This window comes from Haematobia irritans, chromosome 2 (assembly GCF_050003625.1).
Source record: "Haematobia irritans isolate KBUSLIRL chromosome 2, ASM5000362v1, whole genome shotgun sequence".
Lineage (NCBI taxonomy): Eukaryota > Metazoa > Arthropoda > Insecta > Diptera > Muscidae > Haematobia > Haematobia irritans.
Genome location: NC_134398.1, coordinates 189055465 through 189078751, shown reverse-complemented (window position 1 = coordinate 189078751; position 23287 = coordinate 189055465). Strand labels below are relative to the sequence as shown.

Here is a 23287-nt window from a genome sequence, read left to right as displayed (position 1 = left end):
AAAAATTTTGTCAAAATTTTATTTCTATAGAACATTTGTCAAAATTGTATCTCTATAGAAAATGTTGTTAACATTTTATTTATATAGAAAATTTTGTCTTTATTTTATTGCTATAGAAAATTTTGTCAAAATTTTATTTCTATAGAACATTTTGTAAAAATTTTATTTCTATAGAACATTTTCTCAAACTTTTATTTCTATAGAACATTTTGTCAAAATTTTATCTCTATAGAAAATGTTGTTAACATTTAATTTTTATAAAAAAATTTGTCTTTATTTTATTCCTATAGAAAATTTTTTCAAAATTTTATTTCTATAGAAAATTTTGTCAAAATTTTATTTCTATAGAAAAATAAAAAAAAAAAATTGTGAAGTACCTTTTAGTTGAAGAGGAATGTTTTGCAAAATCTACTAAATCATCAGGAATTCTACCAATCTACCAAACAGTAAACAATCTACAATTTTTGGTAGAATTCTACACCCACAGAAAACCCATGTTTGGGCATGGCTGCCGCATCCATTTAATGCTTATCTAGGGCATGTAGGTTAGGTTAGGTTAGGTTATGTGGCAGCCCGATGTATCAGGCTCACTTAGACTATTCAGTCCATTGTGATTCCACAGTGGTGAACTTCTCTCTTATCACTGAGTGCTGCCCGATTCCATGTTAAGCTCAATGACAAGGGACCTCCCTTTTATAGCCGGGCCCGAACGGCGTTCCACATTGCAGTGAAACCACTTAGAGAAGCTTTGAAACCCTCAGAAATGTCACCAGCATTACTGAGGTGGGATAATCCACCGCTGAAAAACTTTTTGGTGTTCGGTCGTAGCAGGAATCGAACCCACGACCTTGTGTATGCAAGGCGGGCATGCTAACCATTGCACCACGGTGGCTCCTCTAGGGCATGTAATTGTCGCGAAAACCATGTATTTTGTCTTTGTAAAAATAGTTTTCGAGCGGAGAAAAATGTATGGTGGCAATAAGCATTTGAATGGTTATCAAATACCGCAAACATGTTCTATCATTTAAATGATAGAATTTGAGACCATTAAATAGTCGGGAAAATCATGTACCTGACCATTCAATTTTCTTACTTTTTTACAGGGAAAAAAGTATTTTTACAGTTTAAGTATAGACATGTCTAGAACCATTACATGGCCATAAAGACCATTTACATTTTTTCGTGACCATTTAATTTTTCTTTACTTTTTTGCAGCGAAAAGAATTTTATAAAAACATTGATCAGGTACACACGATTTTCATTTTGCGCGTCAGTCGTGTGTTGATTGTTTCTTGGAATGGGCGGAGAATACGGATTTACTTTTTTGTGTTAATTTATTTATTCAGAAGTGGCACGTGGTTTTATGTGAAGACAAAAAAGAAAGTGTAATTGAAAAAATGTACCTGTTTTGTTTTTGTTCTGCATTTTGTTATATGGTATCATTTATTTTTATTTCCAGTTACATGTTGTCTGCGTTTGTACATTTGATGGGCACGATGTAAATATGGAATAATTACTTATTGTTGAAATTGAAAAAAAGAGTATGTAAAAATATATGATGTTTGCTTGAACGGCATTATAAATACAAATAAACAATGAATTAGTTTATAAATAAATAAAAACAAACAAATAAATTTAATTCTGTGTTTTCTTTTCTCAAGATGCGTCCTTTTTTCGACGATGAAAAAAGTTTTTTCATAAAGATCAAAACATTTTAGGTTGTGACCATGTTCTTTTAACTAGGAGAAAAACATTTTTAATGAATACCATAACATTTTAAATCGTGACCATTGTCTTTTCATTCAAACAAAATTCTTTTTATCAATATAATAACATTTTAGATGAGGACAATTATATTTTTCTTAGAACCATGTTCACTGAGCCAACATGGTTGCAGGTTAAAATGTTACATGGTCGCCGCAAAAATAGCTCCTATCATATTATTTTGCTCTTCGAATATGATTTTGACAATCATGTTTCTTCTCTGCGTGTACCTTGTTCACTTCACTTGTTTATCAATAAGTCAAAGACCTTTTCCCATCGGTATTAAAATCAAAAGTGGAGGTATAATTAGTAGTCCGTTTCGGCACCTTTTTTATAATTATTTTCCAATTTTTAATAATTTTTTTTTGTTACTTCTCCATCTCAACTTATCATACTGCCAGGCATATAATTCACACAAATAAAAAAATCTCTTCACCTTATCTGTACACCAGGCGCAAGAAATATCGGCGCTCAAACAACGTTCACAGGTATCCTCAAAGATGCAGGGATTATCTAGATTTTTGGACACAGTGAAAAAAAAACACAAACAAACGAATAACACATTAAAATTCGAGTTTATTCTTAAATGGCCGTTAACAATTCCAAAATTTAAATTTTTGCATAATTTTTTTGTTTAATAGATATTTGCTTCTGGTCTTTGATTTTTCTTCTTTGATCATTCAAATTTTAACCACACCTGCACATATCGTAGCACTAAGATTTAAACAAATTATGCCAATAACTAAAAATTTATATAATTCACTCATGTTCACTCGGGTACGAATTGATTTTTATAAGATTTAAAAAATAAAATAATACTAAAATGTATCTTCTCTTAGGAAGTTCCAAAAACAAAGGGAAAAACGATCGCGGCGGCGTCAGCGGAGGGTCGCTTAGCGTTTCTATTTGAAAACATTCGGTCTTCTATTGGCCATGTTTACGTTAGCATTCACCCAGCACTACTAACGATTGACTCTCAACTCTCCGCTGGTCTGGTTAGAAAAATTGTTAATTATTCTTTTTGCTATTTTGCGTGAGTGGGTTTGTAGTTCTATCGCAACTTTTGCTTATCAAAAAAAAAAACAAAAACAAAAACCGATAGAAAAAGTTTGATAAACAAACAGAGAAATTAGTAATGAAATTATCTGGATCACAAGGAGGGTGGTGGAACGTAGCCGTAGTGGTTCGATAGGTGATAGGTGGGTTTGCATTCAAATTCGGAGGGGGTTTCTTGTGAGCGTTTCCAGTTTTTGTTCCTCCATCCTGAGGGTTATAAATCAGTCGCATTTATTTGTTGTTTTGGCGGTAAAACCAAGCAAGCAAACGAAGACAAATCCAATCATATTTAACACTTATTTGAATTTAACGGACATATATTTGGTATCGTATGAAATCGTAAATTCATCCCATGATTTGCATAATGTTAAACTATACAACAAAATATTTTCTGCATCTAATAATTTTTATTTGAAAAATGTGGTCCTATGGTCAGTGTTGATAGTAGTGACGATTTATCGTTTTTTTGATGATTTTTTATGGCCAAAAAGTGAAAATGACGATTTTTGCTCTGAATTTTACGATTTTTCAGATGACGCCATTTGCTGTAGAAAGTCGACAAATCTTGGCCAAATTGATGGTAGAAACGTCTTAACGATATATTAAGGTGGGTTCTATGTTTATTTTAATGCAAAAAATCTAAAGTATGTACAAAATGTACATAATGTCATTTTAAAATATGAAATAAAATTAATAAAAAACAAGTATATACAGCCGTAAGTTCGGCTAGGCCGAATCTTATGTATCCTCCACCATGGATTGAGTAGAAACTTCTACTAAAAACTGTCATCCATAATCAAATTACTTGGGATGTGGTAATACTTGCGGATGACCTTGTCATCTTAAAATTTCTTAACATCGTCCTCCAAATTGTAAGTTAGTCCATACGTGGTATATATTACATTAAAACAAGTATATACGGCCGTAAGTTGGGCCAGGCCGAATCTTATGTACCCTCCACCATGGATTGAGTAGAAACTTCTACGAAAAACTGTCATCCACAATCGAATTACTTGGGTTGTGGTATCTTCAAACTTCTTAACATCGTTTTCTAAGTTGTGAGTTAGTCCATACGTGGTATATAGTAGACAAAAAAGGTATGTATAGGTAAGTCTACAAATAATTACGAATCTATATGAACTTTTGCACGGTATGTAGAGACCCTGAATTGAAAAATGGGGGTCGCTTATATGGGGGCTATATACAATTATGAACTTGATATGGACCAATTTTTATGTGATTGGGGATCGATTTATCTGAGGGCTATATATAACTATAGACCGATATGGACCTAGTTACACGCAAAGAAAAAAAAAACGTTTGGAAAACGTGTACCGAAAACGTTTTTCTTTTGTTAGAGTTTTTTGAATTGCTTCGAAAATTTTAAACTTTTATCACCAAAAAAATTCTTTTGTTACAAAATTTTTATTTTTTCAATAAAAAAAGTTACTTTTGAAACAACAACACAGTCTATTTCGTTTATATCAAACACTGTTCTTTTCTGACTTTAGGTCTTTAATAAGGCACATTTTACAGTTCAAAATTTAATATACTACAATGTAATGTTGAACATTGTTTCGGAATCTTCCGAACATATCTGGAATATATGTAAAAAAAAACGTCGGTCGAAGCAGGGATCGAACCCACGACCTTTGGCATGCAAGTCGGACATAGCAACCACTGATCCACGGTGCCAAACTAAATGTTTGTTCCTGTTAAATAAACTTTGTTTATTCGGTTCGTGGGCGCCGCAAGCTATGCTATATAAATATAACTTATATGGATATTTATCTATTGATGACCATAACAGGTGCATGGTCCGCGGTTTGATTCTCCGTCCAGGCGAAAGGTAAAAAAATTTTAAAAATTTATAAAATCGTATAATTTCTTCTACATTGTTGGTATTACAGGAAAAGGTGTTAAGAACTAAAATACCTCGTGGATGTGAGAAAGATGTGAGGGAAAATGCAATTAGCAAGAAAACAATGTTTTTTGAGTTTGTCTTTATGAAATTGTTTTTACATCCTGGAAAAGAATAAACGTTTATCACAAAAAGTATATACTTTTCTTCCAAATACACTTCCTTACAGCGAAAAGCAAATGAGAAACGAACTTTGTTTGTCTAAAATTTCGTTTGGGAGGAAAGAATTATTTTTTTGCGTGTAGGCATAGTTGTTAACGGCCATATACTAGCACAATGTACCAAATTTCAACTGACTCGGATGAAAGTTGCTCCTCCAAGAGGTTCCAAAACCAAATCTCGGGATCGGTTTATATGGGGGCTATATATGATTATGGACTGATATGGACCACTTTTGGCATGGTTGTTAAATATTATATACTACCACAACGTACCAAATTTCAACCAGATCGGATGAATTTTGCTTCTCCAAAAGGCACCGGAGGTCATATATGGGGGCTCTATATAAATATGGACTGGTATGAACCAGTCTATATTTATATAGAGCCCATATAATAACATCACGTACCAAATTACAACCGAATCGGATACCATATACTAACATCACGTACCAAATTACAACCGAATCGCACAAATTTTGCTCTTCCAAGGGGCTCCGAAGGTCAAATCTGGGGATCGGTTTCAACTGAATCAGATGAATTTTGGTCTTCCAAGAGGCTCCGGAGGTCAAATCTGGTGATCGGTTTATATGGGGCTATATACAATTATGGACCGATGTGAACCAATTTATGCATGGTCATTAGAGACCATATACTAACACCATGTACCAAATTTTAGCCGGATCGGATGAAATTTGCTTCTCTTAGAGGCTCCGCAAGCCAAATCGGGGGATCGGTTTATATGGAGGCTATATATAATTATGGACCGTTGTAGACCAATTTTCGCATGGTTGTTAGAGATCATATGCTGACACCATGTACCAAATTTCAGGCGGATCGGACGAAATTTGCTTCTCTTAGAGGCTCTGCAATTCAAATCTGGGGATCGGTTTATATGGGGGCTATATATAATTATGGACCGATGTGGACCAATTTTTGCATGTTTGTTAGAGACCATATACTAACATCATGTACCAAATTTCAGCCGGATCGGATGAAATTTGCTTCTCTTAGAGGATTCGCAAGCCAAATTTGGGGGTCCGTTTATATGGGGGCTATACGTAAAAGTGGACCGATATGGCCCATTTGCAATACCATCCGACCTACATCAATAACAACTACTTGGACGGACGGACGGACATGCTCAGATCGACTCAGAATTTCACCACGATCCAGAATATATACTAGAGGTCTGCACAATTCCATTTGTAAATGCAGAGTACACGTGTACCTGCTACATGAGTACATCTATTTGAGAGAGTCGCAAAACTATTGGTACACATTTTGATGAACACCAAAAGCCACGAGTAACTTCTTGTTGCTACTCTGATGTCTTCACTACCAACAAACACATATTCTTCTTTCTCTCTTATTGAAGTGTACTCAGAGTGATCACGTCGAGTATGTTGCGAGAACAAAACTTCATAGAGTACTCCATGTACCACGTGCAGTTTCAGAAATACAAAAAAACAGTTACTCTCCATAATATATGTTTTGGTTTGGTGTAAAGAACGGCAAACGTTAAGGTAAGTGTGTGACATACATAAATATATGAAATATGTGACATACATACATATCTATGATTAATAATAATGGAAAGTTTTGCTTCGTACATAACTGAGAAATACTTGTGGTACCACGTGAAGTGAAGAGAATCCATGTTGTACTTTTTCTCAAGTACTTACATTTTTATTGTTCCTTTTTTTCGGAACACATATTGTTTCGGATAAGTAATTGGTGGTATTTGACAAGCAAGTGTTCTCTTCTCTTCACTACTTGCGCTCTGAGAGAAAGACAGTGTATGTACTATATTCGACAGCGAATTGCATACATGTAGTGAAAAGTTATTCGATGTAGACCTCTAATATATACTTTATGGGGTCTTAGAGCAATATTTCGATGTGTTACAAACGAAATGACAAAGTTAATATACCCCCATCCTATGGTGGAGGGTATAAAAAAACAAATTAAATACGTATATAATTCAGTTCTTGCCCCGGTATATGGTATATAGGAAAGTGTACAACAAATTACCAACGGATATGAAGTTTTGTGCGGTAATTAGAGAGCCGAATTGAAGTATGGGGTTCGCTTTATAAGGGGGTTATATACAATTACGAACCGATATGGACCAATTTTTGCGTGATTGGGGATAGGTTCATCTGGGGGCTATATATAACTTTAGGCCGATATGGACCAATTTTGGCATGGTTTTTAAAGAATAAATACTTAGACCACGTACCTAATTTCAGCCGGATCGGATGAAATTTACTCCTCCAAGAGGCTCCGGAGATCAAATCTGTGGATCGGTTTTTATGCGGGCTATATAACATACAGTTGGACCTATATGGACGAATTTTTGCATGGTTTTTAAAGACAAAATACTTAGACCACGTTGCAAATTTCAACCAGATCAGATGAAATTTACTCCTCCAAGTGGTTCCGCAGGTCAAAATGGGGGATCGGTTTATATGGGGACTATATATAATTATGGAACAATTTTTGCATGATCGATGCAGACCATATACTAACAACACGTACCAAATTTCAACCAGATTGGACGAATTTTGCTCCTCAAATAGCCTTCGGAAGTCATATGGTATATATAATTATCGACCGATATGGACCAATTTCTGCATGGGTGTTAAAGGTCATAAACTAACACTAGGTACCAAATTTCAACCGGATCGATTGAATTTTGCTCCTCCTATAGGCTCCAGAGTAGAGGTGTGCACGTGACACGAAATTGTCGTGATTCACGAAAATTTTCGTGACTCACGCGTGAGTCGTGATTCACGCTGACGGCAACGGCGTGAGTGAGCGTGATTAACCAACCAAATGTCGTGCGTGAGAGTGAGTCACGAAAATAATATCTTCGTGAGTGTGCGTGAGTAACCAATTTCGGAAAAACACACTCACGAAAATAATTCCGCGTACGAACATAAAACGTGAGTCCTACCAAAAAATATCGTGCGTGAGTGTGAGTGAATAAGATTTCTCCGTCGTGAGTGTGCGTGAGCGTGAGTAAAATATTACTCACGTGCACACCTCTACTCCGGAGTTCAAATCTGGGGATCGGTTTATATGGGGGCTATATACCCCTCCAATAGGGTCCGGAGGTCAAATCTGGGTATCGGTTTATATGGGGACCGATATGGATACACTTCTGCGTGGTTGTTAGGGACCATATACTAAATCCACGTACCCAATTTCAACCGGATCGGATGAAGTTTGCTTCTCCAAGAGGCTCCGGAGGTCAAATCTGGGGATTGGTTTATATGGGGACTATATATAATTATGGACCAATTTTTGCATGATTGATGCAGACCATATACTAACACCACGTACCAAATTTCAACCAGATTGGATGAGTTTTGCTCCTCCAAGAGCCTTTGGAGGTCAAATCTGGGGGTCGGTTTATATAGGGGCTATATATAATTATCGACCGATATGAGCCAATGTTTGCATGGGTGTTAAAGGTCATAAACTAACACTACCTACAAAATTTCAACCGGATCGGATGAATTTTACCCCTCCAATAGGGTCCGGAGATCAAATCTGGGGATCGGTTTATATGGGGGCTATATATAATTATGGACCGATATGGACAAATTTTTACATGGGTGTTAGAGGTCATATACTAACACCACGTACTAAATTTCAATCAGATCAAATAATTTTGCTTCTCTAAGAGGCTCCGCAAGCCAAATCTGGGGTTCGGTTTATATGGCGGCTATACGTAAAAATGGTCCGATATGGCCCATATGCAATACCATCCGACCTACATCAATAATAACTACTTGTGCCAAGTGGATAGCTTGTTTCGTTCGGAAGTTAGCGTGATTTCAACAGACGGACGGACGGACACGCTTAGATCGACTCAAAATTTCTCCACCGCCCAGAATATATATAGAATATATATGGTCGCAACGCTTGTCTCTAATCTTTTTATTTGATTTTAAAGAAAGTTTTGTAGCGTCCAAAGAAAACATTGATTTTCCAAAGATTCGTTCCTCGGAAAAGAAATTTTTCCCTTCAATTTAAAGGGATAAGGCAGTCGATTAAAAATTTTTGTTGAATTACGGCTAGGCATACATAGAAACTGATTCTACACAGAAAAAAATATTTCCAATTAAAAAGTTAATTAAAGTTGAAAATTTTTTCAATTAAAAAATTAATTTATACAATTACTGTTTTGATCAAACGCTAAGCCAATAAGGGGTAGCCAGTGTGTTGCAATGCTTAGCATGTCAGCCTTTCATACAAAGGGTCGTGGGTTCAAACCCACTTTCGAGCAAACATCAAAAAGTATTTGCAGCGGTGGGTTATCCCCTCTCAGTAGTGCTTGTTGCATTTCTGAGTGTTCTGAAAGTTTCTCAAAGTGGTTTCAACGTAATATGCAACGCCGTTCGGACCCGGCTATAAAACCGAGATCACTTGTTATTGAGCTAAACATGGAATCGAACAGCACTCAGTGATAAGACAGAAGTTCACCACTGTGGTATCACAATGGACTGAATAGTCTAAAACACAAACAAATATATTTTTTGTCTTCAATCACGAAATTAATTGATTCAATTAATTTTTAATTGAAATTCATCAACCATCAACAATGATAGTATCAATCACAGTTTTAATTGAACATCAAAAAATACTTGATTAAAAAATTAATTGATTTAATTTTCAAATTTCAATTAGTTTTTTAATTGATTTAATTAAAAATTTAATTCATGTTGATTGCGAAACTCAATTAATTTCAATAATAAAACTGAGTTAGTGTTTTTAGTTTTATTAAAAAATTATCGTTTGAAATAATTTTTTACTTAAAAATTAAAAAAAAAAAAACAAAAATTCTATCACTTTTTTAATTGACTTAGTCTTCCGAGTGGGATTAAAAAGGTAATTGTATCAATTAATTTTTTAGGAAAAAATTTTTAAAATTTTCTATCATTGTCGTTGATCTCGAATCCTTTAAAACTACATATGTGATGGGTGACTGGAATTTTTATCATTTTTTTCTATCACCGTTGTGTTATGTGTGTACGAGCAGTTGTGTCACATACATAATTAATTCGTAAATATAACAAAAATTTTCGTTACTATTTTTACTAAACAACGAAACAATTCGTAATATCAACGTTCATTTTCATTGTGTTAATAAAGGGTGATTTGTTAAGAGCTTGATAACTTTTTTTAAAAAAAAAAACGCATAAAATTTGCAAAATCTCATCGGTTATTTATTTGAAACGTTAGATTGGTCCATGACATTTACTTTTTGAAGATAATTTCATTTAAATGTTGACCGCGGCTGCGTCTTAGGTGGTCCATTCGGAAAGTCCAATTTTGGGCAACTTTTTCGAGCATTTCGGCCGGAATAGCCCGAATTTCTTCGGAAATGTTGTCTTCCAAAGCTGGAATAGTTGCTGGCTTATTTCTGTAGACTTTAGACTTGACGTAGCCCCACAAAAAATAGTCTAAAGGCGTCAAATCGCATGATCTTGGTGGCCAACTTACCGGTCCATTTCTTGAGATGAATTGTTCTCCGAAGTTTTCCCTCAAAATGGCCATAGAATCGCGAGCTGTGTGGCATGTAGCGCCATCTTGTTGAAACCACATGTCAACCAAGTTCAGTCCTTCCATTTTTGGCAAAAAAAGTTTGTTAGCATCGAACGATAGCGATCGCCATTCACCGTAACGTTGCGTCCAACAGCATCTTTGAAAAAATACGGTCCAATGATTCCACCAGCGTACAAACCACACCAAACAGTGCATTTTTCGGGATGCATGGGCAGTTCTTGAACGGCTTCTGGTTGCTCTTCACTCCAAATGCGGCAATTTTGCTTATTTACGTAGCCATTCAACCAGAAATGAGCCTCATCGCTGAACAAAATTTGTCGATAAAAAAGCGGATTTTCTGCCAACTTTTCTAGGGCCCATTCACTGAAAATTCGACGTTGTGGCAGATCGTAAGTCTATTCATGATGAAATGTCAAAGCATACTGAGCATCTTTCTCTTTGACACCATGTCTGAAATCCCACGTGATCTGTCAAATACTAATGCATGAAAATCCTAACCTCAAAAGAATCACCCTTTACAAGTTTTTCATTATATCAATGAAAAATGCCTACCACGGGTCCAATATTAAAAAAAATTGATTTTTGTGAATGCAATCCATTCTTTTATGAGAATTCACTTTTCATTATTGACAACTTATAAACAGAAGGGTTGAGTTAAAAATGTAATCATTTGGAATACAGTTCAAAAGTGGACAAAACAGATGGATCACCCTTAGGCGTATCACCCGATTGTAGCAAATAAGCCAATATAACCCTCAACTACTAATCGAGCTTATTCTCATATATTATTCAAATACATCAAAATTAAATTGAACTTTAAACATATTTTTCTCATATAAATTCATTCGATTAACTGTTGTTTTTAATACGGGTATTTATGTCTGCAATCGATAATGTGTGGTGGTAGTGGCGCCATCTTGTAACAAATAGTAAAACTTCGTATTCATTTTAAGCCTAAAAATATGCTATGAAAATGTGATTATCTGATTTTTCCTTTATTGTTAGGGAAATTCTTCAGATGGCGCTTATGGCAGGTTGAATGAGAAAAGTGACAAATTATATTCAAATCAAGTATAATTTAACGAATATTCTCCCGGAGGATAGGAAAGAAAACACTACAACAGAGAATGAAGCCGACCCATTTTTGTCGGCGGCGGCTGACACTAAATTGTTGTCTCCGACGGCGGCGGCTTGACGGTTAAACCGATATAAATACGGCGGCGGACAATTAGCCATTATGCGCTTTACAGACTATCAGTTATTCCGGACGACAGTGCTCGTGTCGAACATATCCCATATATTGTGCACATTATAAGTTAAGTCCGAAGGCATAATCGATACTGCTGCATGTTTATGGGATCGATAACACATTTACCGATTATTTAGTCATCGCCGACAAGTCGTATCGATCCGACACACTGTAAGATTCTTTACAAACACCGACATTCCGTCCGGAATAACTGATAGTCTGTAAAGCGCATTAAGAATTGATTCATAACAGCGAAAGGATACGTATTCGTATAGGGTAAATTTATAGCAAAAATTGTAAATGCCGACTTTTCAAATAATTTCGTATTTGAGGACATTTTAGAAACTACTACTATTAAATACATGTGTTTTATTTTATTTAGATCATGGTTGTATTATAACTAAAGGGTGATTCTTTTGAGGTTAGGATTTTCATGCATTAGTATTTGACAGATCACGTGGGATTTCAGACATGGTGTCAAAGAGAAAGATGCTCAGTATGCTTTGACATTTCATCATGAATAGACTTACTAACGAGCCACAACGTCGAATTTTCAGTGAATGGGCCCTAGAAAAGTTGGCAGAAAATCCGCTTTTTTATCGACAAATTTTGTTCAGCGATGAGGCTCATTTCTGGTTGAATGGCTACGTAAATAAGCAAAATTACCGCATTTGGAGTGAAGAGCAACCAGAAGCCGTTCAAGAACTGCCCATGCATCCCGAAAAATGCACTGTTTGGTGTGGTTTGTACGCTGGTGGAATCATTGGACCGTATTTTTTCAAAGATGCTGTTGGACGCAACGTTACGGTGAATGGCGATCGCTATCGTTCGATGCTAACAAACTTTTTGTTGCCAAAAATGGAAGAACTGAACTTGGTTGACATGTGGTTTCAACAAGATGGCGCTACATGCCACACAGCTCGCGATTCTATGGCCATTTTGAGGGAAAACTTCGGAGAACAATTCATCTCAAGAAATGGACCGGTAAGTTGGCCACCAAGATCATGCGATTTGACGCCTTTAGACTATTTTTTGTGGGGCTACGTCAAGTCTAAAGTCTACAGAAATAAGCCAGCAACTATTCCAGCTTTGGAAGACAACATTTCCGAAGAAATTCGGGCTATTCCGGCCGAAATGCTCGAAAAAGTTGCCCAAAATTGGACTTTCCGAATGGACCACCTAAGACGCAGCCGCGGTCAACATTTAAATGAAATTATCTTCAAAAAGTAAATGTCATGGACCAATCTAACGTTTCAAATAAAGAACCGATGAGATTTTGCAAATTTTATGCGTTTTTTTTAAAAAAAAAGTTATCAAGCTCTTAACAAATCACCCTTTAAAATCTCAATAAATAATAATTCTAAGCTAATACTTTGATCAAACATTTAAAATTGTGTTGATTACAAGCAATTTTCTAAATTGCAGATTTATTGAGCATGTATTACCATTTTATATCCTTTGTCCGCTTTCTAACCTGGCAACTCTATTACAACTCCAATTGGACATCTCTAATCCATGAGAAAATTCAAGCTGACAGTTAAACAAGTTGTGCAAGGCGGCAAGTGTCGGCAAAATCTACGGGTCTCGTGTTATCGTTGTGATTTCTACAAATATTACGGAATTATTCTCTCAAAAACTCTTTTATTATGTGAATAACGATAGCACAAAGCCAATTACATATAAAAAGAATGAAATATCGCAATAAATATTTATCTTTGCACTAAAAAAATCTCTGTTTACATGCTGTGTTATCATCGATGACTCTCTATTGTGCTTTTCGTATAACGGTTCGTTTGCAGTCGACGTCAACAAAAGAGAGAGGTCAGCTGCTACTGCTGCCATCGGTTTCACGGGTTCTTTTGACCAGTAATTCGTGTGGGCATAATAAAAGCAACAACAAACATATTTGCCATTATTTCCCAGCCGCAGTAAACGTAGACGTCGACAGTACAATAGTAAAATAACTGTCAAAATACATGTGTTCTTTCGTTTGAATCGTAGATTCGTTTTACAATAGATTTAACAAACATATTACAAGTGATTATACTAAAGTGAATTTGCATGAATTTTATGGATTTTAATTAGTGGAAATAAATGAATTATTTAGTCATAGACGTTGTTTTGTGTATGTGTGTGTTGCTCCGAAATGAACATCTTCGATTACTAATTTGAAGCCATCGTTTGCGTTAACAGCCAGATATAGTGTTTGTTGGTTTTTTATACTCTCAAAACCAATTCGAATATAAAATTATAGATATTAAAATTTACCGCCAATAAATTCCAATTCATTTAACTAATGTTATTCTTGGATATCGCGCCGGTCTCTCTTGAATTTTTCTATTTCTCTGAATGCTGCTGCTCTGTTGCCGGTGATGATGTACCGCTGCTACGTCGACGTCGGATGATTTTGTTTTGTGTTGCATTTTGCAGCATTTAGAGTTGCCAACAATAGACAAATTTGAGGTCTACAAGGTAAGTTTTGAATAATTGGATATTGTCAGCGTGCACTTTGAAGAAAGTGGCACTATGACAAATGTACTTTAGCAAAAGTTGTAAAAAAAAAAATTGAGGAGAAGACATTTTAAAGGGAAAATGAAGTAAAAATTTTATCGAGATATCGACTCGTGAAAATTGGCATGTAGCTGGACGGCTTTCGGCCGGGATTCGAGACTTTCACCTATGAACAGAGTCGAAAGTTGGCTAAAGCCTCTCAGGGTCCATGTATGTATGTATGTATTGTACACTTTTGTGATGATTATGTGTGATGGGTACTAAATCCAATATACATGATAATGAAAATTTAAAAAGTGGTCTTTACATTCGGTTAAATGCTTAAATTCGAAAAGTCTATACGCTGGCTATAAATTGGACGCTACTGTTCTGGTTTGCGAATTCGCAAAATGAAAATTTTTCATATAAAAAGTTATAATTCAATATTTTAAGACATTTTTGACCGAAAAGAAATTAAACAACAAAAAGAATTTAAGATAGAATATGGACCACATTTCGAAAAATTTGCTTTGTTTACTCGAGCAAGGGCCAGATTATTGAGTGATCCTATTTCACGTTTTTTCTTTTTTTGAATTTCCGATTACACACATCTTTAAGTTCACTAAGCAATTTTATGACACTTTTTAATATCAATATCAGACGTTTGGCTATTTTAGCCAATAAACATTCCAAGATACCTTATTATTATTTATTAATAACGAATATATTTATGTCTTAGGTAGAATGTATTTATGTCTTAGCTTTTGATTCTATAGAAACAAAATTTTTACAAAATTTTCTATAGAAACAAAATTTTGACAAAATTTTCTATAAAAATAAAATATTGATAAAATTTTCTATAGAAATAAAATTTTGACAAAATTTTCTATAGAAATAAAATTTTGACAAAATTTTCTATAGAAATAAAATTTTGACAAAATTTTTTATAGATATAAAATTTTGACAAAATTTTCTATAGAAATAAAATTTTGACAAAATTTTCTATGGAAATAAAATTTTGACAAAATTTTCTGTAGAAATAAAATGTTGACAAAATTTTCTATAGAAATAAAATTTTGACAAAATTTTTTATAGAAATAAAATGTTGACAAAATTTTCTATAGAAATAAAATATTGACAAAATTTTTTATAGAAATAAACTTTTGAGAAAGTTTTCTATAGACATAAAATTTTCTATAGAAATAAAATTTTAACAAAATTTTCTATAGAAATAAAATTTTGACAAAATTTTCTATAGAAATAAGATTTTGACAAATTTTTCTATAGAAATGAAATTTTGACAAATTTTTCTATAGAAATGAAATTTTGACAAAATTTTCTATAGAAATAATATTTTGACAAAATATTCTATAGAAATAAAATTTTGACAAAATTTTCTATAGAAATAAAATTTTGACAAAATTTTCTATAGAAATAAAATTTTGACAAAATTTTCTATAGAAATAAAATTTTGACAGAATTTTCTATAGAATTAAGATTTTGAGAAAGTTTTCTATAGAAATAAAATTTTGACAAAATTTTCTGTAGAAATAAAATTTTGACAAAATTTTCTATAGAAATAAAATTTTAACAAAATTTTCTATAGAAATAAAATTTTGACAAAATTTTCTATAGAAATAACATTTTGACAAAATTTTCTATAGAAATAACATTTTGAGAAAGTTTTCTATAGAAATAAAATTTTGACAAAATTTTCTATAGAAATAAAATTTTGAGAAAGTTTTCTATAGAAATAAAATTTTGACAAAATTTTCTATAGAAATAAAATTTTGACAAAATTTTCTATAGAAATAACATTTTGACAAAATTTTTTAATAGGAATAAACTTTTGAGAAAGTTTTCTATAGAAATAAAATTTTGACAAAATTTTCTATAGAAATAAAATTTTGACAAAATTTTTTATAGAAATAAAACTTTGACAAAATTTTCTATAGAAAAAAATTTGTACAAAATTTTCTATAGAAATGAAATTTTTACAAAATTTTCTGTAGAAATAAAATTTTGACAAAATTTTCTATAGAAATAAAATGTTGACAAAATTTTCTATAGAAATAAAATATTGACAAAATTTTTTATAGAAATAAACTTTTGAGAAAGTTTTCTATAGACATAAAATTTTCTATAGAAATTAAATTTTGACAAAATTTTCTATAGAAATAAAATTTTGACAAAATTTTCTATAGAAATAAGATTTTGACAAATTTTTCTATAGAAATGAAATTTTGACAAATTTTTCTATAGAAATGAAATTTTGACAAAATTTTCTATAGAAATAAAATTTTGACAAAATATTCTATAGAAATAAAATTTTGACAAAATTTTCTATAGAAATAAAATTTTGACAAAATTTTCTATAGAAATAAAATTTTGACAGAATTTTCTATAGAATTAAGATTTTGCGAAAGTTTTCTATAGAAATAAAATTTTGACAAAATTTTCTATAGAAATAAAATTTTGACAAAATTTTCTATAGAAATAAAATTTTGACAAAATTTTCTATAGAAATAAAATTTTGACAAAATTTTCTATAGAAATAAAATTTTGACAAAATTTTCTATAGAAATAACATTTTGACAAAATTTTCTATAGAAATAACATTTTGACAAAATTTTCTATAGAAATAAAATTTTGAGAAAGTTTTCTATAGAAATAAAATTTTGACAAAATTTTCTATAGAAATAAAATTTTGACAAAATTTTCTATAGAAATAAAATTTTGACAAAATTTTTTAATAGGAATAAACTTTTGAGAAAGTTTTCTATAGAAATAAAATTTTGACAAAATTTTCTATAGAAATAAAATTTTGACAAAATTTTCTATAGAAATAAAATTTTGACAAAATTTTTTATAGAAATAAAATTTTGACAAAATTTTCTATAGAAAAAAATTTGTACAAAATTTTCTATAGAAATGAAATTTTTACAAAATTTTCTATAGAAATGAAATTTTGACAAAATTTTCTATAGAAATAAAATTTTGACAAAATTTTCTATAGAAATAAAATTTTTACAAAATTTTCTATAGAAATAAAATTTTCTATAGAAATAAAATTTTGACAAAATTTTCTATGGAAATAAAATTTTGACAAAAGTTTCTTTAGAAATAAAATCTTGACAAAATTTTCTATAGAAATAAAATTTTGACAAATTTTTCTATAGAAATAAAATTTTGACAAAATTTTCTTTAGAAATAAAATTTTGACCAAATCTTCTAACGAAATAAAATTTTGACAACATTTTCTATAAAATAAAATTTTGACAAAATTTTCTATAGAAATAAAATTTTGACAAAATTTTCTGTAGAAATAAAATTTTGACAAAATTTTCTATAGAAATAAAATTTTGACAAAATTTTCTATAGAAATAAAATGTTGACAAAATTTTCTGTAGAAATAAAATTACGACAAAATTTTCTATAGAAATAAAGTTTTGACAAAATTTTCTATAGAAATAAAATTTTGACAAATTTTTCTATAGAAATAAAATTTTGAGAAAGTTTTCTATAGAAATAAAATTTTGACAAAATTTTTTATAGAAATAAAATTTTGACAAAATTTTCTATAAAATAAAATTTTGACAGAATTTTCTATAGAAATAAAATTTTGAGAAAGTTTTCTATAGAAATAAAATTTTGAAAAAATGTTCTATAGAAATAAAATTTTGAAAAAATTTTCTATAGAAATAAAATTTTGACAAAATATTCTATAGAAATACAATTTTGACAAAATCTTCTATAGAAATAAAATTTTGACAAAATTTTCTATGGATATAAATAATATAGTATAAACTTAAATTCGATTTTAAAAATATCAAAAGTGTACCTTAAATTAAACAAAAAATATAAACTGGATAAAGCTTGTTTTTCTTTTGAAACAAGTCCATTAGTAAATGACAATCATTTTTTGATGTTTTTTAATTGCCTTCCTAAATTTTCTTTCACCTCCTTTGCCTTCTAGCAGCTTTCAGTGCCAACTCTCTTCAATAGCTGTATTTTATTTCATACGGATAGGGATGTGTGTACCAAATATCGACTCATAATTCATCCTCAAGGCTTTATGTACTTCCCTCTTTGCCGAAGCGACAGAGCTTCCATGACCTACCTCTAAAAAGCCAATGGTAATATTCAAGGTTTTAATAGCTGCTCGTCTATCAAATCTAAACCTGAATTATATTAGCCTCATCCTTGGCAGTTTTCTCTTAGACATGAATTTGCCCTATATTTTTGAGTTATAAGAGTACTTATATCTCCCCCCTTTCCATTCCATTCCACCAAATAATCCAACATCAAAAATCACCAATAATAAATATCCTATAAAGGCATAACATAACATAGTGAGGGGGGAGAGCGCAGAAGTAGCTGGATAGTGATGGTACTCCACAGCATGACAACCATATAGCAAAAAAAAAAAAAACAAAAAACACACGTTAACAAAAAAGAATGAAAGTACGCGGACTCTGTTCTCGTTTCATTCAGAAATTTTTCTTGTTTGTTGCCTTAAGTTTTTGTGTCATTTTTTTCTACTTTGCCAGTGGTATAGTATGGCAGCAAACATCAAGAATACCATGTTGTTTGTGGTGCTTTTGTGGGTGTATAAGAGGGTGGTTGGTCTCTTGATTTTTTCTTGGTAAAAAAAGAGAAATAATTTCGTATTTCCAGCAAATTTTTATTTCGTTTCGCTGCGATTATTCTTAGTTTTTTTTCTTAACTTATTTTAAAAATGCTTCTCATAAAATTAGCTTCGTCATTGTTGTTGCTTTTGCTATTGTCGCCATTCGTCGCTTCTTGTTGCTGGTGCTGCAAACAGTTGCAGGTTTGCTATTTGCTTCCTCGTGTTGCTGTTTATATTGCTCCTTAGATTGCTATGTTTTGCAGCAGCTGCCACCACCCTCTTCGCCAAAAGAAATTATGTGGTGCCAGTGGCATTGCTCCAATTTTCTTCTTTTTCTTTTGGCATTAAAAACCATTTCCTTTGCCGTTGTCACTAACGTTCAAAACAGCTGAAAAAAAAGATGAATGGTTTAAAGTTTTTAATTTTCTTTCTTTTATATCAAACACCACAAAATGAAGGATATATTAATTTTGTTATTACGTTTGAAACACCATGAAAAATATAGGTTTCCTTCGGACAATATAGAACTATTGTTTTTGTCAAGGTAAATTTCTAAAATCAGTGCTGTAGTGCGCTATGTTTAGCAAGTCAGACTTGCATAAAGACAAAATACCATCCAAATTTTTGACGGAACACCAAAACAAGTTAACCTACCTTGATTATCTTCATTTTTTGCCAAAGTCTATATTATTGATCTTCCCTTTCGTATACTCCTCCCCCTCCAAGTACATTCAAATAGGATTTTCTACAGATGGATTTAAGTTTCTATTTCAGTAATGCTGATGACATTTCTTAGTGTTTCAAAGTTTCTCTAAGTAGTTTCACCCTATTGTGAAATATCATTTGGACACGGCTATAAAATGAGGTGTCTTGTCATCAAGAAAATTTTCTATAGAAGTAAAAGTTTGAAACAAATTTTTATAAAAGTAAAATTTTTAGCAAATTTTTCTATCGAAATCAAATTTAGAGAACATTTTCTATAGCAATAAAATTTTGAGAACATTTTTTATACAAATAAAATTTTAAGACATTTTTCTATAGAAATAAAATTTTGAGAAAATTTTCTATAGAAAGAACATTTTGAGAATATTTTTGTTAGAAATGAAATTTTGAGAAAATTTTCTTTAAAAATATGAAAATTTTCTTTAGAAATAAAATTTTGAGAAAATTTTCTATAGAAATAAAATTTTGGCAAAATTTGTGTAGAAATAAAATTTTGAGAAAATTTTCGTTAGAGATAAAATTTTGAGAAAATTTTCGTTAGAAATAAAATTTTGAGAAAATTTTCTATAAAAAACTTTGAGAAAATTTTCTATAGAAATATAATTTGTTGTAGTTTTTTTGGTTTGAGCTTAAAACCATACATTGACTAAACTACAAGTGTAGCTTAACCAACGGAGGAAAATAATGTTTGTCAAATTTATTTGGGCAAAGCCCTCTAGACTGCAAGATGGTTGGATGGACGCACGTTTCGGAATTACCGCATTCCTCATCAGCATCCTCTACTTGCAGCAAAACTATCAACCAATTATCAGAATAAATTCAGGCAGTTCATTAAACCCAACAATAAACCACACTTGAACCTTCCGAAAAAAGGTTTTACATTGATAGCCGGCTTATGCCGAAATAAATTCGTACAAACATCTCTCTTTTCCTTTGCCGCCGTCAAATCATCGATTTGAGTGAAGTTGGCTGGGTTTTATTTTGAGCGTGCTTCCTCTTCTTTCTTTCATTCGTTTTGTTTTGTTATTGTTGGTTTTTGTTCTTTAATCATTGTTGTTGTTTTTTTGATTTCAGCTTAAAACCATAAAATTTTGAGAAAATTTTTTCTAAGAAATAAAATTTTGAGAAAATTTTCGTTAGCAATAAAAATACATATAGACAAAATTTTCTATAGACATAAAATTTTGCAAAAATTTTCTATAGAAACTAATTTTTGAGAAAATTTTCTACAGAAATTAATTTTTGAGAACATTTTCTATAGAAATAGATGTGATAAAATTTTCGATAGAAATAAAAATGTTTACAAAATATTCCAAAAAAATAAAATTTTGAGAAAATATTCGTTAGAAATAAAATTTTGATAAAATTTTCTATCGAAATAATATGTTGGTACATTTCTATAGAAATAAAATCTTGACAAAAGGTTCGATAGAAATAACAATGTTGACAAAATATTCTATAGCAATACAATTTTGAGAAAATTTTCTATAGAAAAAAAATTGAGAAAATTTTCGTTAGAAATAAAATTTTGAGAAAATTTTCGGCAAAATTTTTTAGAAATAAAATTTTGAAAACATTTTCGTCAGCAATAAAATTTTGAGATAATTTTCGTTAGAAATAAAATTTTGAGAAAATTTTCGTTAGAAATAAAATTTTGAGAAAATTTTCTATAGAAAAAAAAAAAATGAGAAAATTTTCTATAGAAATACAATTTTGAGTGAATTTTCGTTAGAAATAAAATTTTGAGAAATTTTTCATTAGAAATAAAATGATGGCATTTTTTTATAAATACATTTTTGAGAAAATTGTCTATAGAAATAAAATTTTGAGAAAATTTTCGTTAGAAATAAAATTTTGAGAAAATTTTCGTTAGAAATAAAATTTTGAGAAACATTTCTATAGAAATAAAATTTTGAGGACATTTTCTATAGAAATACAATTTTGAGTGAATTTTCGTTAGAAATAAAATATCGGCACATGTTTTTTAGAAATAAAATTTTGAGAATATTTTCGTTAGAAATAATATGTTGAGGAAATTTTCGTTAGCAATAAAAATACATATAGACAAAATTTTCTATAGAAATATAACTTTACAAACATTTTCTATAGAAATAAAATTTTGCAAACATTTTCTATGTTGAGAAAGTTTTTGGGAAAATATTTTACAGAAATGAAATTTTCAGAAAATTTTCTTCGGTGTTTTAAAAACTAAATAACTGGTCAGACGGATTTTTCCCAAAAGTAGCAAACACGCCGGTGTTGCCAGATGATTTTTGATTCTTCCCCCAAATCTTAAGAAAAAACCCCTAAATTGGTCTAAGCTTTTTTCAAAAACCCCCAAAAATTTTCAGAATATAAAAGTACAAAAAGTGGTCCCAAAATTACGTGAAAAAAATCCTGTAGTGATACACTTTAAAAATTAAATTTAACACAAATATATATCCTGAAATAAGAGTTCTTTCCTGAGAAACGAAAGTTTAGAAAAACTAAGTTTTCTTTTGATGCTAATTTTTTTTTCGTTTGAAGTAAATAAAAAATAAAATTTGCTATTTAAGAAAATACTTTAAAACAAAAGAGATTTTCGTTTGTTTAAAATTTCATCCCTGGGGAAATTATTTTTTCTATGGATGTAGGTTAGGTTAGGTTAGGTTAAAGTGGCAGCCCGATTAAGATTCAGGCTCACTTAGACTATTCAGTCCATTGTGATACCACAATAACTAAAAGTACCTATTACATATGGGCACTTCTAGTTTTAACCGTTGAACCTTCTCGATTATTTTCTTCTGTTGAACCAACCAGATTGTTCCAAAAACATTAGCAGACTGCTTAAGTTAACGTTTTCCAGGTCCGCCAGTAATCTGAAGCTATATGCCCCTAAAATTTGCTTACGCCTTACACAAAATGCAGGACACTCACACAAGATGTGTTTTATTGATTCCTTTTCCTCCGCATCATGACAGCTCATACAATAGTCATTATAGTTCGCACCAATAGTTTTTGCAAAATCGCTTATCAGGCAGCGACCCGTTATAGCAGATATCAGGAGTGATATCTCGCGTCTCGAGAAGACTAGCATATCTAGTGTGCGGTTTAAGTTTAAATGGGACCATATTTGCTTGGTGTCGTTACAACCCTTACAATTCTCCCATCGAACATTTGCCATCATGACATCGAACATTTGCCATCAGAATTTTTAAATGGAATTTGATAGAATTCGTTAAAGACGGACCTAAGTATCCTTAATTCGAACAAATTTCTCACAAAAATAATTTGGAAACCGTCAAAATTAAAATTTTGTTTAACACAAAAAGGGACAAGTGTGCCAAAACCCTTCGTGGCTCCAAAACGAAACTACCACCATTGGATAGGTCTTAGTGCGTACTATTCAAATTCAATTTCATTAGAAAAGTATTTAAGAAAGCGGAAAATTGAAAAATATTTTCCGATTGAATTTACATCAACGGGACCACTGTGCGAAAACCATTCGGGGTTCTAAAACGAAACTACCACCATTGGATAGGTCCCAATTACCTAACCGACTATACTAATCAAAATCTCTTCGTCTTCCTTGTCTAGAAAGCTTGAGTATAATAATTATAATATGTAGAATTAATTTTATAAGAAAATATTATGAACTTCAAAAGTTATTGTTTCTCAACTCCTTTTTCGTGTATCAATTTATTTCAACTTAATACATTTACGAACTAAAATAATGAATA

The 23287-nt window shown here is 31.4% G+C and overlaps 2 protein-coding genes across 2 annotated transcripts in view; one reads left to right on the top strand and one right to left on the bottom strand.

The window, feature by feature from the left end:
- Itgbn (Integrin betanu subunit) overlaps positions 1-2735 on the bottom strand; it is a 37437-nt gene extending 34702 nt beyond the window's left edge. Inside the window, exons 1-2 of the mRNA XM_075297050.1 lie at positions 2462-2735; positions 2201-2277 (exon numbers count right to left, since the gene is read on the bottom strand). Of these exons, the coding sequence (XP_075153165.1) occupies positions 2201-2277; positions 2462-2531 (147 nt within the window). The 5' untranslated portion in view covers positions 2532-2735. The remainder of the gene's footprint in view (positions 1-2200; positions 2278-2461) is intronic.
- A 10525-nt stretch (positions 2736-13260) lies between these two features.
- Positions 13261-23287, top strand: part of LOC142225197 (uncharacterized) — a 1012757-nt gene continuing 1002730 nt past the window's right edge. Inside the window, exon 1 of the mRNA XM_075294976.1 lies at positions 13261-14197. The gene's annotated coding sequence lies outside the window, so the exon portion shown is untranslated. The remainder of the gene's footprint in view (positions 14198-23287) is intronic.